General features: G+C 42.2%; 1 protein-coding gene across 3 annotated transcripts; it reads right to left on the reverse strand.

The window, feature by feature from the left end:
- Window positions 1-1,811: 1,811 nt before the first annotated feature.
- On the reverse strand, window positions 1,812-17,937 carry KIN (Kin17 DNA and RNA binding protein). Of its 3 annotated transcripts, none has more exons than XM_030013281.2 (13): window positions 17,759-17,937; window positions 15,225-15,319; window positions 14,301-14,344; window positions 14,048-14,170; window positions 12,904-13,085; window positions 11,415-11,463; window positions 11,036-11,093; window positions 7,376-7,496; window positions 6,836-6,886; window positions 6,079-6,147; window positions 4,891-4,990; window positions 3,765-3,865; window positions 1,812-2,786 (listed from the first exon to the last, which is right to left on the reverse strand). In XM_030013281.2, the coding sequence occupies exons 1-13, from the start codon at window positions 17,870-17,872 to the stop codon at window positions 2,724-2,726; spliced, it is 1,170 nt and encodes a 389-aa protein (XP_029869141.1). In that variant the 5' UTR covers window positions 17,873-17,937; the 3' UTR covers window positions 1,812-2,723. The 3 variants fall into 3 exon arrangements, with proteins under 3 accessions (XP_029869141.1, XP_029869139.1, XP_040979284.1); XM_030013279.2 differs by having other exon boundaries at window positions 7,376-7,499; XM_041123350.1 differs by lacking the exon at window positions 6,836-6,886 and having other exon boundaries at window positions 7,376-7,499.
- Window positions 17,938-17,940: the final 3 nt, after the last annotated feature.

Below are 17,940 nucleotides of genomic sequence, written 5' to 3' on the forward strand. Positions count from 1 at the left end.
TTGCCGTGTCTGATTTATTGGACAGTAAACTCCATTAAAAATTTCAAGTGTTTTGTAATATACATTCCAATAGTAGACTTGCAACAGCATTGTGGCTCCTGCAATGTGGGTAACACGCACAACCAGATTTAATACTTACACCTTTGCTTTTCAGACCGCTTGGGAAAGTGTAAGTTCATATACTGCTGGACTGGGCAAAAAGGAGCATGTGCATTAGATGTAAAAGAAATTTAACAGAAAAGGAACATGGACTCTGGAATGGGTATCATGGGGAGTCTCCTGTCTTTAAGGGTGGGTTAACCAGTGGCGAGGAATGTCCTTGAAATAACCGATGCTGCCATATTGCAAGAAAATCAACTACATGAGTCTGAGACAACCTCCAGCCTATTTTTTGTGAAAATTTCAACATCACGGTGAAGTTCACACACAGATACACATCTGGGAAAGCAGGAAACATTCAGACCACGTAGAAATCACCACCAGTAATAAAAGCTTCCCTTCCAGTGGGATTAGCTCCCAAAACATGCCTTACTCTTCAAGAGTATTCAGCAATGAACGAGATCGGTAGTGAAACAATTATGCATGTGTATGTATCTAGAGCCAGATTTAAAACTCTGCTTTCGGCAACCTTAGAAAAAAACATTGGCCAAATTCTTCTCAGCAGCCCTAATCTAGGAAGGGGACTCAAGTAATGTACTTGCCATTCTGAACTTTAGTTTCCTTCACTTACGAACTAAAGGGTGGTACATGATCTTTCCTGCAGCCCCAGTGTCAGGATCAGTGTGTTTTAAGTGTCTCTTCGAAGTAACTCTCAGAAGTGCAAGCAACTTCCCTACAAACCATTCACTGTTTCTTTGAACTCATTTATTAGCTTTGGGCCCAACAGCCTGCAGCAGTGAGTTCCCCAGTTTAACTAGGCCATGGGGGCTGGGGAGGAGAAACCTGTCAAGTGTGTTTTTAAATCCCCCAATCAGTAATTCCACTGTCTGTTTCCTAGCTTGTATGTGAATACAAGCAGTGAATAATCATTCTCTGGTCTTCTCCACACGATTTGTAACTTAACATGTCTATTATATTCACTCTAATTTTTCAGGCTCCAGAACGTTAAATGCAATTATTTTCAGCGATACAGAAGCTGTTCTGTTCTTTCACTTATCCTCATTACTCTCCTGTGTACCTCTCCTCACTCAGTACCTGTTCTTTGAGAAAGGGCAGAGCTGTTTACACAGTCCAGGTTGCACAGAAGAGCCTGAATTTACAGACAAGTGTGTCTTCTGCCTCCAGTTCCCTTCCTCACAATTCTCCATTCTCTAGATGCTGCATTACTGCTCGACTCTGCCTTGCAGAGAGCCATTTGATGTCCTGTGTGAGGTTATTTCAGGCTACTCCAAATCTCTGCAGTCTTTCAGTTTTCCTGCAGGGGTCCCCTGGAAACCACAAATCACGAGACAGTGAACCTTTGAGGCAAGGAAAGGGACATCGAACAGTGAGGCGACCCTGAACTTTTAAACTGCAACGTGACAGATGTGTACATCAGGACGGATCCTGCCCTCTTCAGCCCTCAGTGGAGAGCTCCTCTGAAAGACACGGGGGCTATCGGTTTTCTTTCCGTCAGGTTCCACAGACACACAGCCTCGCCAGGGGCAGACTGGACCATCAGGTGATGGTTTGTATTTTGCCTGGGACGACTCGCATCTTTCTTTTACACAAATAAGGCCGTGCACCAGCTGGGCGCTTTACTGTGCTCTTTGGTGGATATGAACCAACAGACGCCTCATGCGCTTAAAAGGCTGATAAGAAATACACTCACCTAAGAAAGGTTTATGTTTATTCCTGAACTGCCTTAGAAATTAAACATTGTACAAAATGTGACTTTTTTTAAAAAATTAAAAAGTAATGTTACATCATTTAGCACGAGTAATGTTACTCCTGTAGCAGAGCAACAATGGAAGCATGAACAAAGGAAAAGGCTTTGGAAAACCAAACCAGCAATCACCAATTTGTATCTGCATACACTTCAGCTGGCATCCTAGAAACCTCACAAGTAACATCCACCTTGGAGTCCCTATGAAGATAAATTGCATATTAAATTATTAAGAACCCTGACAAGAAAGATGATGGAAGAGTGATGACTTGCACAACTCTACTATTGCTGATGTGCTAACCAAAAGTAAGTTGGTGACAGCACTTAATAAACCAGAGCGTTCTTACAACGTGCAGGAAAATAATCCCTTGCAGCACTGTTACCTTCCCGCTATTCTCTTAATCCCTTCCCTTGTTCCTGCAGCCAGAACTCAATTTTGGCTGCAGATTGAGAAGTGTGTTATTTAAACTCCACTGGCTCCGACACACACTGCCTGCCTCAAGCAGCTATTTGTAGGTAATTCTCTCTTTTACGGAACTGCTAACATACTTCAGTAAATAAAATACTTCAGCTTGCAGCTATCTGCTGTATTTTATAAAAGGAAATTGAACCAAATATTATAACTTTGATATAGAATCAGATGAAATATTTCCACTGATAACATTTCCACAAACACTTTATCTAACAAATCCGTAGTGATCTTTAAATAAATCCAGTTTGCTTGTGGTTAATTTCTATATACATTATAAATACACACACACAATCAAAACCCTGACATGGTAGAGTCTTGTGTCTGCCTGCAAGATGCCAGAAAGATGTTTTGGGGAACCAAAATCTTCTCTGATCCATGATTAGCACCTCAGGCGAGTTTGGAAATGTCTTCGTACTGGATATCTTCAACTCGACGTCCTTTTAAAGGTCCCTGGAGAATAACGTAGTGTAAGAAATAAGATCAAAATATAAACTTGTTTGTTTGTTTGTTAAATTCCCATTGGGGAGTTTAAAATAAGATAGCTAAAGGGGCTGTACGAAATCTCACCACGTTTTGACATTTTTCGAGACGCACAACCAAAGTGAATAGAACTGGAAATCACAGGCATTAGTGTTTTTACTCAGGCTGCACACAGTAAAAGCACAACGACTACTTCTCTGTTTAGCCAAAGCTCCTTCTGTGGTTAGGACATGTGCAGTTTCTTCTCAAGTAAATTCTCCAGAACCCAATGTGGGCTGAATTTCTGCAGCCCTTCTTTGAATGGGATCCTATCAGCATCTCTCTCCTGCAAGCTGTTTTAAGAAATTTGACTTTGACCCAACATCCTCTCTGCTGTATCAATGAGTTTAAAGATTTGGTTTTGCAGAGGAGCACAAAGAAGTAGCCACACAGACAGACATGATGACATAGCCTAATTTTAGCCCAGAGAAAGGTGATAGGTAAAAAGCCAAAACAACAAAAACAACAAAAAAAGAACTGTAATTAGTTAACCATGAACAAGACAACAAATAAGCACATAAGCCCCACGTTCAGTCTGGAAAAGGCAGGAGAAAAACCACCTCCTTGCATACTTCACATTTTTTACCTTCCCACAAAATAGTACAACAGCCACGTTCAAAATAAACATACAAAATATTTTGCAAGTCTCTTTCAAGTTCAAAACTTGCTAAATTCAGCATCCTGGCAACTTTTTAAAGGCAAACAGCAGAGCATTAGTCTGCAATGGGGAATTATGTGGCTGTTTTCCTACCGGTTGGGAATAGGCTGGGGGTGACCACAGCACTTTGCACACCATAAATCCCACCTGTAAGACAGGATTAATGATACCATCTTTCTTTGTGAAAGCTCTCCAATGTACAGATGAAAAGCGCTCTACGCAAAGGAGATCTTGCAGTGTTTGATACTTACAGAGTCGATGATTATTGTCGCTGAAAACCTCTTTTCATTAATAGATTCCAAGATGCCTTCATTTCCCCTGTAACCGCCATTTAATACCATCACTTTCTTGCCTGAAATGAGAAATAGGAAAACAGTTACACGACAGGGCTCCCAGCTTCTTTTGATGCCGTAGTGTTCAACTCCACTGACAGCTGAGGGAGAGAAGGTTTCTCCCAGCAGCTCCAGCAAGCAGCACCCAGCTTTGCCTTACAGCCCGTCCATTTCCAAAGCGTGCCTCAGTTTACCACCCCAGGCTACACTGACGCTACGGGCAGAAGCCACTGAAACTACATCGGGGAAAGAAGCCAAAGCTGTTTCTCCCACATCCCATTCCCCGTGCTAATGGCTCAGTGCACCTCTTTTTTTCCTTCAGTCTCACACAGGCAGTCCCCTCAGAACATCAATTCCAGCGCAAGAGTGGGCAGAGCTCACCTACAAGTACCATTACGCTGAAGAGCACTCACGGACACCAGCAACCAGCTCTCCACCAGCTGCAGAAATGCAGAATGCATCACATCTGCTGAAAAAACTGTGAATCCCAAAATCCCATGCCCTGTTTCCCCCTACGCTGACACTCTTCTGCTTACTGGTACCCTGACCATTCCCTGAAATACTGATCAGATGCTACACACAAACATTAGTGTGTACCAGCCACAGAAATGCCAGTGAACCAAACAGGAGACGAGGTAAGCTTTGCCAAGTGCCCACAGCTATTTGAGGCGTGACTTTGGAGGGAAGACAGAGGATAAATATGACCAAGGGCCCTGCAGGGCTCCAAGCGATGCATCCTGGCAGCTGAAGGGAGATGCTTTCATCTCACCAAATGAACTGATTCCTAAAGCACTTCTATCTTCTCAGAAAAGAATCTAATTCTTACGAGAAGGGACTGTGAAGACTCAAAGCAGAAGCAATTTAATAATTCCCTGGAAAGTAACCAGAGGTTATTTGGTAAGTGATCAGAGTAGCTTGCAAAATGCTGTCCCAAAAGCAAGAGGGCTCTTGTTATGGTACTTTCAAGTGGATGAATCATACTTTAGAACTGAAACATAAATTTTGCAGTGACAGCTAAGCTGAAAAACAAACAAAACAGCTATACCTGGTGCAGGTATTACGGTTTCCAGATGCGTCTGATCAAGCTTCAGTTTGTCTCCAGAATCAATCATCTTCACAACTGCTGTATATTTGTCAATCACTTCCTGTTGTGAAAGGTAGAGGCCAATCGGAATTAAAAAAAAAAAAAAATTCTCTGTATTTCAAAATCAACAAACTCAGGACCATGAGTCTGCATTTCTACAATTTCAAAAGCAGCAAGAACTTCTGAGCTGTCCTAAAGGCACCCAGTTTTCACAAACTGCCGACTGGCCTCGCTCTGAAGCTAAGGGTAGATTAAAAGGGCTCCTCTTGAACATCAATGACTGGTCTAACTGACCACTAATTTTGTTGGCCTTGTCTGAAGGTTTTGTCAACCTTCAGGTTAGCTATCTTAGCTATTCTCTCAAAGATGGAGAGTAAATTAGAGGCTTCTTTCCCCCATGGGAGGTTAAGCTGGCTGGAAGCCACACAGTGACAACTGGGATACTACCTCTCAATGAGGCGAAATGTCACTGATCATCTTTGCGCCTTTGAGCATAAACCATGTTCAACCTCTCATATTCAGAGCTCAATGGAAGACAGCTGCTGGGACTCATAAACCTGCCCAGATGTCTATCAAAAAAAGCTGTGATTTTGAGCTCTATACACTCTTGTCAATCATTCAAAATGCACCTGGGTGTCGTCTTTGGCACTCTTGCCAGAGACTGTTGAGCCCTGGACTACCTAGTACAACATCATTTCACTGGCAGTGGCTAAAAGAAAGCACTTCCAAACAACAGAGCAAGGCTTACAGCTTGAAGATTTTGTACGCATTTAGGATCTTGCTCAAAGGCAGCATGCTGCTTAAATATCAGTGCAAAACTGACTAGTCTTGAGATCAGAACACAACTGCACTGCTCTTGGTCATATCACATTGACAAAGTGACTGTTCTCTAAGGTGGATGTGTTAATAGGGACAAAATACGCAGGACAAAACCATGCTTAAGAAAGGATCACTGAGTAAATGACATTAAACCAATTCAGAGATTCACCCCCTGCCCAGAACAAGTCCCAGTACAGTTAAGGTGACATTTCAGCCCCTGTCAGTGGTGAATTAAGGCTGAACAACTTCCACAATGAAACAAAATTTCAGGAGTCATCTGATACCAGAAAAGCCTAACCAATGCTGCATGCTTCCATTTGCACCCTTTACCTTAACAACTGCCTTCTTCTTGTGGTACTTCTCTCCAAGCTTTTTTGTTACAATTTTTACAACGATTTCCTGAAGATTTGAAAGGAGAAAAAAAAAAAAAAGCCAAAATATAAACAACTACACAATGTAAACTAACCGCACATTCAGTTTGCTCTGACTCCAACCACAGACTGTACAGCACAGCACAGGAAGCAATGATAGTAAAGACTCAGCTTTCAGGAATTTGTCTTTATCCTCGAATTACTGCCTCGAAGCAGCAGCTCTCAAGACTTTTTTTTGCTTTACAAATACACTTACACTTGAATTCAGATATAATGTGACAGCCCACAATGGGCCAAGGGCAGGACTTCTTGATCTAGAAGTCCAGTCAAAAAGTAGAAGCTGAGATGAGGTCTCTCAGCTCAAAGGCTGATGTTGAATTCGACACCTCTACGAGAGTCAACTACTGTGTAGAAAGAAGAGGGCTGTAATACCATGATTTAAACATCATCTGTAGAGACTCACAGTACCAACTCTTTAATTAGAGAATTCCACCCCATCTGAGATCAGGCATACGATGCTTCAGACTGCAGATCATGCTCAACCAGAAGAGTAATTCCTCCCAGATACTGTAATATTTCACATTTGGCAGCTTGGAAAATAAGAGTGAATTTAGTTTGGAATCTGCTTTTGGGTCTTTACACAAATCAATAGCGGCTTTAGAGACGCAGAATTGGTTGTATTTGGTATAATAATAAATAATTTTTAAGACACTTACAGGCTGCAACCAGTAGTCTCTTCGAGATGTTCTTTTCTTCTCCTCTTCAAGCTGCAGAACGACAACAAATAATCACCATTTACTTCCTCCTTTCACTGCAGCCTTCCCATGCCTTTGAAAAGCTGAACCAATTCTCCAGGCCCACATCAAGTGGGGAATAAAAAAAAAAAAACTAAACAACTAAATAAGGGTAAGTCAGTGTGTGCTTGCTGCATAAAAATCAATCTGATGAGATCCAAGAATCCATGATAAAATTATGGAGATTTGTATTTGTTTTTGTCAAGTGTTTCTAGATATTTTCTTCTCTTCCAAAATCTGTATTTCTTTACTTCCAACATCTCAGTCGTCTGGGGAATAGGCACAGATGAGCAGAAGAAATCAGTTTTAACAGGGAAGTGAAACCATTTTGCCTGATAAGATATGAAAGTCTGAATTCCACATGAACTGAAGGTCTGAGGTCACTTCAAAGGGACGCCCTGGTAAAGTGGACATTGCCATAGGCATGGGGTTACAAAGACACAGATCCTGCATGATTATTACCTCCATAATCTCATCCAGTGCAGATTTCTTCTTCTTCTCTTTGGACTGACCAGAGCTATGAGCTGATTCTTTTCTTTTAACCGCCCCTTCCACCATCTTCAGTGCATTTGGTCCAAGGACACTGCTGGAAGAGTAAGATGGTGTTTTCACAGCAGACCTTACATTGTTTCCTCTACCAAGATGCATCTGAAGAACTGGTTGTGCAAAAACGCCTGCTGATCTATTTAATTTCAGTTGTGCAAGTCACCTTCCAGACCCTGCATGCCTCCTTCTCTAGGACTGCATTTGGCAGCTAGAACTGGTCTCCTTGAGGTGTAAACTCCACGTCCACTGATGTTCGCTGCTAGCAGTCCAGCAGAATGAAACAACCTAACGATCGGTTCACCAGTGCAAAAACAAAGAGTTGATTGGGGACTTGAGTTCAGTGGAGAAGGCAAAAGCAGGTCTGCAAATAAGGTTTTCAAATTCAAAAGGACAAACTTGTGGCTTTAGAGAAGCCACCTGGACAGAGCAACTCTCAAACGTGGTAGACGTCTAGAACTCCTTCCAGACAGAGATACTTAACCTATCCGGCAATGGGAGAAAACACATGGGAATCTGTAGAAAAGGGTTCCACACCCAACAAATAAAAACCATCTTCACAATCATATTCAAAATAGGCAAACAGCCTACAACTTATGAAAGAAAAGAGCAATCAGCACATAAAGTTACATCTCAGGGATCAGGGAACATCTAGGTAAAGTGAGAACTGCCTAAAGGCAGCTTGAGTTAAGCCATTTTTATAAAAGACATTTGAATGCAGTAAAAAAATTTAGGTGTTGTCTCATCCAGAAAGATGAAGAAGGCTGCTGTGAGGTGGACAGTAAGGTAATAATAATATGGCCTTACAACAAATCACATATTCTGCCTGTGGTGAAGATGTTGGATAGTTGCTAGTTGGATGTTGCTAGTAAGCAAAGGGAAGATATGGAATGGGAATGAAGATACAGAAATGGCAGTAGAAGCAAAACTGAGAGAAAAACTGTATTTCAGAGGAAGTCTGGATAATCTCCATAGCAGAGTTCTAGAAGAAATAGCACATTAAATCACAAATCAAATAGCAAGTACTTAAAATAACATAAAATAACATCTCATAAAGGGTAACGTACAATTAAAACATAACAACCGCAGTGCCTATATTTAAGAAGGAAAACATATCTAGCTGTGAGGTTACTAAGGGATTCCTGGGTGTCAATACTAAAACAAATCTTATTTAACATATTCAGGGACAAAGAGTGAGAGACCACCAACACTGTTTGGGTGTGTCATCAATATGGAGAACACAAGAAAGAACTGGATACCAGAAGGGACTGGTTTATCTTGAAAACCATGTTTTAAAAAGCACAAAATTCAACAGCATGTTACGCAAGTTCACATACTTTGGAAAAGTTTACTCTGGTTACCTTCTATCTACTGGGAGCTGTTTAAGAACAACAAAAGCAGAAAGGGGTCTGGCTATAATCACAGATGACAGCTACCAGTGTGGACCAGTCATGAAAGAGTCAAATGCAATCCTAGGAAGCATCAAGACAGACAAGCATTAGTGCCTTGTATAAGCCATGATGAAGTTTCATTTGCAGCACGCACAAATTCAATCAGCTCCCCTGTTCAAGATTAGCTGAAACTGGAACAAGGACAAGGAAGGGATATTCAGCAGATCAGGGGAACGGGGAGATAAGGCCAGCACTGTGCAGGCCTGCTTGTACAGTACAGTGAAGGCTGGGAGGCTAAAACTATTCTCTACAAATACATTGTCTGAGAAAGCAAACACCAGGGAGAAAAAGAAACTATTTACGTTGAACGCCCCTACCACCACAAGAGCAACTGGTATAAACTGGCCATGACTACGTTTACCTGGGAAATCACAGACAAGGTCCTAACCATCAGAACAAACAGGTTTTGAAGGATCTTCCCTTGGGATTATAGGACTAGGGAGACCCTAACTGTGTACAATGTGTGGACAGGACTGTACACTGGTAGACTTGCAGTACTACAGACGGGAGTCAGTGACCTTGATAGTAGCTTCTGCTCATTCCTTAATCAGAAGTAATTCTAATCTTACTTGTCCACTGAGTGAGTTAAGCAGGGATTTGAGGATGTAAGCTCTCAAGGGAAAAAAGTAAGCCCAGGGCTCCCAGTTTGCTCAAGGGCAGTCAGCATCAGAAGCCGCGTCTGCAGTAGCCATGGTGACTCCTAGCTTCATGTCAGACACATGGATTTTCAAGGGAAGGCACACCTCCCCTCTCCCTCCCCTTTCAGCAAGGCTCCAACTCCATCTCTGCACCCAACTACCAGTATCCCCATGCCCTCAAAACTCTACTGTCCACTACCTATGATCTCCTGGTCCTATTTCTGCACTCTGCTCAGGAAATACAGGTGCCAGGTTTCTGTAGCTTGTGCTGTGAGCATAGAAGGTGGGAAGCCAGGAAGTCCTACTGCATGCCGCGCTGGGGTACTGGACATCAGGTTGAACTTAACTGATCCTCAGCAACAGCCAGCAGCTGCAGAACACACCATTACGCTGATACAGGGAAGCAGTTTCCATATACGACTCTGATGTGATTCCTGTATCACCAGTGACATTAAAGTCACTGTCTGGTCACTTTACCATGAAGCGGGTATCCTAATTTTGCTTCTACACTACTATTACAAAGTTTACAGACAAGTATCTCTCATATGCTATGAAAAAAATTACACTGCTTGATATATGATTTTACATTCAGCCAAATTTTAACAAGCACCTTAGGTATTCCTCACTAGAACTATTCAGGCGAATCTGAATTAAGTTTCAGACTCATCTTAAGCACAACTCAATGCTTAGGGATAATTTACAAGTTTTCCTCAAAGCCTGAAATCTGTATCTATTATTGCAAAGAACTACTTTATTGTCTCATTTTCTGCCTGGCATATTTCCCATCAGATACCTTATCTAAGAGCTGAGCCTGTGATGAGAGGAAAGCTTTCGTTTTACCCGCAATACATTTAATTACAATATTGCCTCACATGAAAAGAGGTACTGCTCATCAAACAGTTTCACAGACTGCTATAAGTCAGTATTGTTTGCGTTATTGATCCCTTTTGTCCTGTGTTGCTTGTGGTTATACGACGACAATTAAATTCATGAACTTCAGAAAGATTTACATCAGGTAGATTCAGCTTCTTAAATGATGATCAGAGAAAGTATTACCTCCAATTAGACAAGGCAATCAAACCTTTTAGGAACCAAAATTAACAAGTCATGAATACCCATTCATAGAAGGCAGCTGGAACTAGATGGCATTCACTTCAAATACTTTGACTGGATCCCTTATCCACCCTTTGATATAACAGTATCTTCTTAGAAGAACCTATAACTGCCCATTACTTTATGGGCATCTGCCACAAACCATAGAAAAATTCAAGAAGGCTCCTCACAGCACACATTTAAGATATACCCATTCATCCATTTTAAATACAAAAGGAACTATGAAGTCACCTAGCATCCCCTCCTGAATAACATGACAGGATGAGATATTAGACTCCAAATATTTCAGGACAAGATACATCTTCCTGCCCATACAAATATCATTGTCATATAAGTGCTTTGCAACAGTAAGGGTTGCCCTTAAATTCTTTTCTCACCTTGTTTTAGAAGATGCTGCTATTGAAGTACTTGCTCCTTTGTTTAAATTAAATGTAACTAAAAAATAAAAAGACATTACTCTATTTCTATCTTTAAATATAACTGCATTGAAGGATGTTACAATTTTTAAAATCTGTGAATGGAAAAGATCATAAATTTGAAAATATTTACTAATTCATGTTTTGGTTCAGCTTTTAAAATAAATTACTTTCAGCATTATAAGAAAGAATATTCTGTATTTCCATATTCCAGTGCTCTTTATAACTGATCTCAAAGCACTTTATGAAGCACCGAGCAGGCCTCAGCGCTCATCTCATTTTAATCACAAAATCAGCTTCAGTAGATTCTAGAAAATTACATACATCAAAATCTGGTTACCTTTTTCTTCTTCGTTTTCTCTGCTTAGTTCAGTATAGACTGGCTTTTCCTGCCAAAAGAACACAAAACACATTTCAAGAGTCAAACAGAAAACTGAGCCAAGATATCATTTTTTGGTGACCATTGATTAGCTCAGTTTTACAGACTACTGTGAGATTATTACAAGGAACTGTAATATTCAACCTGGCTTGATTCATAAGAAGATTATAAACTGAAAACATTATCTCATTACAGGCTCCTGTGCAAAATTCTCTAATTAACACTCTCTACAGAGATGCTGTCTAAACTTGCTTGATTCCAGCATGAAAGGAAAGTGGCCTTACTGTAACAGTTTTCTCTATTTGAACCAGCATGATTAGACTGGTTTCTGGACAGACTGATAACCCAAAGAAGGAAATTCTGGAATCTTTCCAAATTTTTAGCACCGAAGGCTCAGACCATTTAAATTTCAATTAGTTTTAAATTAAGAGAAATATAATTGTTTACAACAGCATTTAAATGTACCTATCAATACCCAGGACCAAATGGGAGGCTCCAGTCCCAGGCAACAACGTGTATGGAAGTCATGGAATGACACCAAATAAACAGATCCCAAATACCACACCAGCACCATCAAAATAAAACTTTTCACTATGCGGATTTGATTATGTCAGCCCCTCCTGGTTATTCATCTCAGCCTCCCCACTGTACAAAGTATTTGTTATTTGCAGCCCTAAAAGCTATGAAATACCATAAATGAAGACACGTCATGCTGGTTACTGTATTGTTTCCTTTCCTTTCCAAAACTGAAGAGTGATTTTTGCATCACTAATCACTTGAAAAGCAGCAATTATCACTCTTTTAGTACTAAAGCAAGCCAGGTACAAAGTAACTCCAAGTTTTCCTCCAGAGCAGGTTATAATCTAAGATAACTGTATAGCAGAAAATTCAGAACATAAGTGAAGAGATGTGGTGATTCAAGTATGGAAGAAGACAGTCTAAATCAAAGCCTGAAATGGCCAGGATCAGACACTAGGGCCACAGGATACTATTCTAGTAGATTTCAAAATCACATCAAATCTAAAAGGAGCTGAAACCTTTGCTTTCTTTTCTTTTTTTTTTTTTTTTTTTTTTTTTTGAAACTGTGATTCCATAGAGGACCTTGCCGTTCATCAGATGTAAAAACCACCAGCACATTGGTTAGTCAAGGAAATGTAACAAGTTGCATTTTCAACAGAAACAAGTTGCTCAAGGCTTCTATCAGAAGTATCTGCGAGAAGACTATTCCTTGTGGGTTAGAAAAGAACAGCAATGCAGCCAAATATGCCCGCTGTTCCTCAGTTTGAACTGGTGATGAGCTTGTAACCTGAAGCATGAAGCTTACTCATCACCCTATAACTGACTGCAAAGGAAATACCAGTGCAAGGATCCCATCAGCGTTGAATTCACCATTAACTTAACCAACGGCAGTTTTGAGCTGAAGGTTGACATACAGTGCAATTTTCCTCACCAGTTCTTTCCCCTCCAGACCTCTTCTAACTTGTTGTTCAATGAATTTAGCAGTTTTTTCTTCATCATCAAGATCCTGTTTCTTCTTCCTCTCTTGTTCTTGTTGCCTGCGAATAGTCTCTGGGTCCCTATCAATATATTGAATATACCAGCCTTTTGGAGTCTCATCAACCTTGCAAAGACCTAAAAAGTCAATGCAAGATAAAGTCAGATTAATACTCACAAAAGCAAGTAAGGGACAAAGAAAATATCAAGACCATTTTCACATACAGTCCACGTTCACTGTAACAACGCAGATACCTTCCCAGAGACAATGTACCCCTTACTGGCCTGGTAAAATTGACTTTGAATCATCTTTAGTATGTGTTTCTGCCCTTCAGCTAGCTGGTTCTATTTGGAAATAGGCCAGAGTACGTAATAAAGTGGACGGAGTGTTTTACAATACTTTCCTTATTGAAGAAAATGTTTCCTTCCCACTGTTTTAACAAGGAAGAAAACAGAAATCTAACATATATAAACAATACACACTAAGAGCATCATACTAAAGGAAACATTACTATGCTACGCTATTGTTACTATTTCTCACTAGAGTGATTTTTCAAACACTGTATGACTCATGAACGTATCCTGTAAGACACAGGCAATCAGAGCCAAAGTAAACTTTCTGTCATACCACAGTGCCATTTAATTGCTCTTCCTCTCACTGAACACAAAACTGCAGATCTCAAGCTTTAACCTTTTCACTAGGCCAGGAATGAAAACGACTGCTCGCTTCTTGTCACCTTAAATATGGAAGGATTCTGTAGTCATAAGAAATGTTCTATCATAGCTTTTAATTTTTAAATGGCAACTGTTGGAAGTTGATTTAGAATTTAGCAATACCTCCACTAAATTTAGAACAACAGATGAAACAAGGAAAGGTTCATGACTGATGCATTTATCCCAGACTTCTGACATTTTTCATAAGCAAATTCCTGATGGTTAGCACAGAAATACATTGGACATCTGTTAATATATATACAGGAGGGGAGGGGAAGAAAGAAAAAGGAAACGGGAGAACTAACGTAAACATTTACTGATCACTTATCAGCAATGCAATTACCCAATAATTTTAAAACTTCCCAACCCCGAGCAACTACTTTTACCTTCTCTCCCCAGCCATTTAGTAAAATCAGTCAGTGTCTCCCACTGCGTGGCATTCATGTGGATGTGTTCTCGATGACTGATGTATTCATTGTACACAATATTATTGTGGACTCTCTTTGTTCCTGAAATACAGAATTATTATTACTAAATATAAATACAGGACCTAGGAGAAAGCAACCAAAACTTCTTGCACTGGACTAATAAAAGACATTAAAAACAAACAAACAAGCAAATGAACAGTAAAATATTTACCAAATCGCCTCCTGAGCAGTTCTAGGAAATCATTTCGGAATTCCCTTAGAGGACAAAAAGAAAGTATTTCAGTAAAACTTTAACAACTACAAAGTAATTTTCTATTGTCATTAACATTAAATATCTGCAGTATAAACGAGTATTCTGTTGAACTGAGCATGACGAAATTCAGACAGTCATTTCCCTTTTTCAATAAAGTAGCATTAAACGCAGTATGCATGCACAAAGAAACACAATATGGTACATGCACACACAAGTTAAATCTTCAAAAGGATAATACCCTTTCAAAGGGATAAAATGGAAAGAATGAAATCTAAATACTTCCCACTAATTGCTGGTATTTCATTACCAGGTATCTTCCCAGGTTGACTGACACAAAACACAGGGCAGGACAAAGGGCAGCAGTGGTAGATGGGGTAGATGGATCACTCATCTCACTGCTAATTCAAGGGCTTGAGTATAAAGCCTCACTTCAGGCTCGTGCTGACGACAGCTGCAGTCAACCCAGCTGTCATGTAGGTCAGCTGGACAAAAGACTGGGGAAAACTGCGGGACATTAGTCACACCCCTGACTTGTTATCTCTCTGTAATGGTTCTTTTTGCTCTCTGTAACTCTGCATGTGTGGCAGTCACTTAGCTGGGGCAAAAGGGTGACGTACTTTGTAACATAGAGCAACTTAAAACGGGACTCAGACATGGGATAAAACTGTCAAATTTTATTGAATATCACGGCTCCCTGAAACTTCTTACATATGTTCAAAAGTGGCATTGCCTAAATTTTCAAATTGCCACTGAAAAAAGAGCTGACACTAAAATGTGCCAGAATAAAGTGTCTTCAGTGGGACATGACTGAGCCTTAGAGGTATGGCTGTGCAGATCTGATACAGGAATGAAGATCTGGGTAAGAATATATAGCAAACTTACTCAGAAAAGTAATCCATGAATTGCTGAGGATTTTCAGAAGCCAGCAGCAATTGCCTCTGGTGGGACTCAGACATGCAATGACATTTGAAGCCATTCTATAAAATAAAAATAAATACTTTGTCTGTCCTTGCCTCAATTTGCAACACTCACACAGCTGAAGAGTATTAAAAATAATGTTTTGCAAGTGAAATTTATTGGAGGCTCCACAGAAAACACCTTAACTCAGCCACAGCCTACACAGAGTAGTTATTCCTGCTGATCAGGCAAGCCAGAAACAAAGCTCTTCCCAAGGCCAAGAGCCTCCAGACGAACTGTGAAAAGGGTTACGAGACAGGACATTCCAGCAGTCCTCTTCGTCCCTTGTGGAATGGGATAGACAGGGCACCACCCAGGTCCACTCAGGACCCATCCAGGCGCTTCTGCGAGAGCACTGGAAGTATTTGCTGGCTCCCTACCAACCAACACTGACACCAAATGTGTGTAAGGAAAGGATGGTGTGCTGGGAGCGCTAAAGCTATGGACTGTGATAGTTTGGCCACCTCTAGCACAAGGCTGAAGTCATCAGAGCTCTCCAAAAAGCACCCAGATATAGGACATTTGACCGCATCCTTTTTTTGCCTAATATAATGCTCTTTCATCACCTTATGATTAAAACTACAGCAAATTTCATTCCGTGGGAGCCCCACCCCCCCTTTACAAAAAGATCTGGTTGTAAAGCAGTGAAGTTTTTTCCTTGTAGTCACTGGGAAGAGAATAGGATTTGAGCTTCTTGGGTGAAAGGGAGAGGGGGGCAGAAACAGCTGAAGAACAATACAATTAAACATCCACGGGATGCTTTACTTCTCTTCTCTAAGGCACATTAAAGAGGCTATTCATGGAGAATGGAAAACTAAAAGCACAGTTAGCCCAAGTGGAGGTACTTTTGGAGCACAAGTCAGGTGGAAAACACGAAGAGGACACTCACATCCCACAGGCATCTGGGTCCAAGTGAATAGACAAGTGAAAAGAAGAGGGGGAAGCTTCAGAGAAAAAACATCTCATCATAACAGGAGAAGAGGAGAAGAAGCCAAGCCAGAATCAGAAGGAAGGAGTCATCAGTACAGGAAAGACATGGACCTGTTAGAGCAGGTTCAGAGGAGGGCCACAAAGACGATCAGAGGGCTGGAGCTCCTCTCCTATGAAGACAGCCTGAGAGAGCTGCGGTTGTTCAGTCTGGAGAAGAGAAGGCTCCAGAGAGACCTTATAGCAGCCTCACAGTACCTAAAGGGGGCCTACAGGAAAGCTGGAGAAGGACTTTTTACAAGGGCATGTAGTGATAGGACAAGGGGTAATGGCTTTAAATTGAAAGAAGGCAGATTCAGCCTAGATATAAGGAAGAAATGTGTTATGACAAGGGGGGTGAAACACTGGCACAGGTTGCCCAGAGAGGTGGTAGATGGAAACATTCAAGGTCAGGTTGGATGAGGCTCTGAACAGCTTGATCTAGTTGAAGATGTCCCTGCTCATTGCGGGGAGGGTTGGACTAGATGCCCTTTTAAGGTCCCTTCCAACCCAAATCATTCTGTGATTCTATGAAAATAGACCTCATAGTGCTCCAGACATGCATGCCCTTGGGCATGTCGCCGCACCCACCCTTCCCCCAGGGGAAATCATGGCTACCCTCAACTCCCCTCTAAGGCAGATGGGAGCCACCTAATTCTTAACCCCATTGACCTCTCAAGGTGTGTCTGAAGGAATCACCCCTCTGGGGGGTTTGGGGCCATCCTGTGCTCCCTCTCACCCTGGGCTGATCAGTCATTCCGCAGGGGACTGAACGTCCCCAAAGACGGATCAGGGCCAACACGCTTTCTTGGAAGTGAATGAAGACTTCTCCCATGGGGGACTGGGGATCCCAATAGGATTGCCCCATCCCCAGCAATTGCGAATCCTCCCGGTCCCACCAGTCCACCCCCAAAGGGACCGTGGTCCATACAAAAGGGAATGGGGATCCCCAAAGGAGAATAAGGGCCCTCTCCAATGCTCCTCTAAAAAAGAGTTGGCTCCCAGCACGTGAGACCAGGATGCTCCCTAGAAGCATCACATCCCACAGATGGGATCAGAGGCCCCACAAGGAGACCGGGGACACTTACAAGAGGAATCTGAGCGAGCCCTGTACCCCCCACAAGGGAGCTGGGGAACCCTACAAGGTTATGAAGCCACATATCCCCTAAGGCGATCGCAGCCCTCCCCCCGGAGGATTGGGGACCCCGACAAGGGCGATCGGAGCCCCTCCGTGTCGCCCTCAATGGCCCTAGGGACGCTTACAAAGGAGATGGGAGCCCTCACAGGAGGACTGAGGACCCCAACCGAGGGGATGTGACCCCCCCCCGTGTATCTCCCGCAGATCCGCCCCCCTCAAGGAGACTGGGGTTCCCTACAGGAGGGTCGGAGCCCCCCGTGCCCCTTCATGGAGGATCGCCAGCCCCCCGCCAAGGGACGGGGAGCGGCCGCGCTCCCCCCGCCACAGGCCCAGCCACCACCGGGGCGGGTCTTACCTCATCGCGGCACTGCTTCTGGCACATCTGACAGTACCAGCGCAACTTCTGCAGCCCCTTAGACTTGATGCGGTTGGCGATGGCCTTGGGGCTGAGGAAATCCGACTTCCCCATGGCGGCGACCCTCACCCTCCGACACCCCGCTCCCTCACACCCCTCCGCCGGAAGTGACCCACCGCTTC

Source organism: Aquila chrysaetos, chromosome 5, assembly GCF_900496995.4.
Source record: "Aquila chrysaetos chrysaetos chromosome 5, bAquChr1.4, whole genome shotgun sequence".
NCBI classification, from domain to species: Eukaryota; Metazoa; Chordata; class Aves; order Accipitriformes; family Accipitridae; genus Aquila; species Aquila chrysaetos.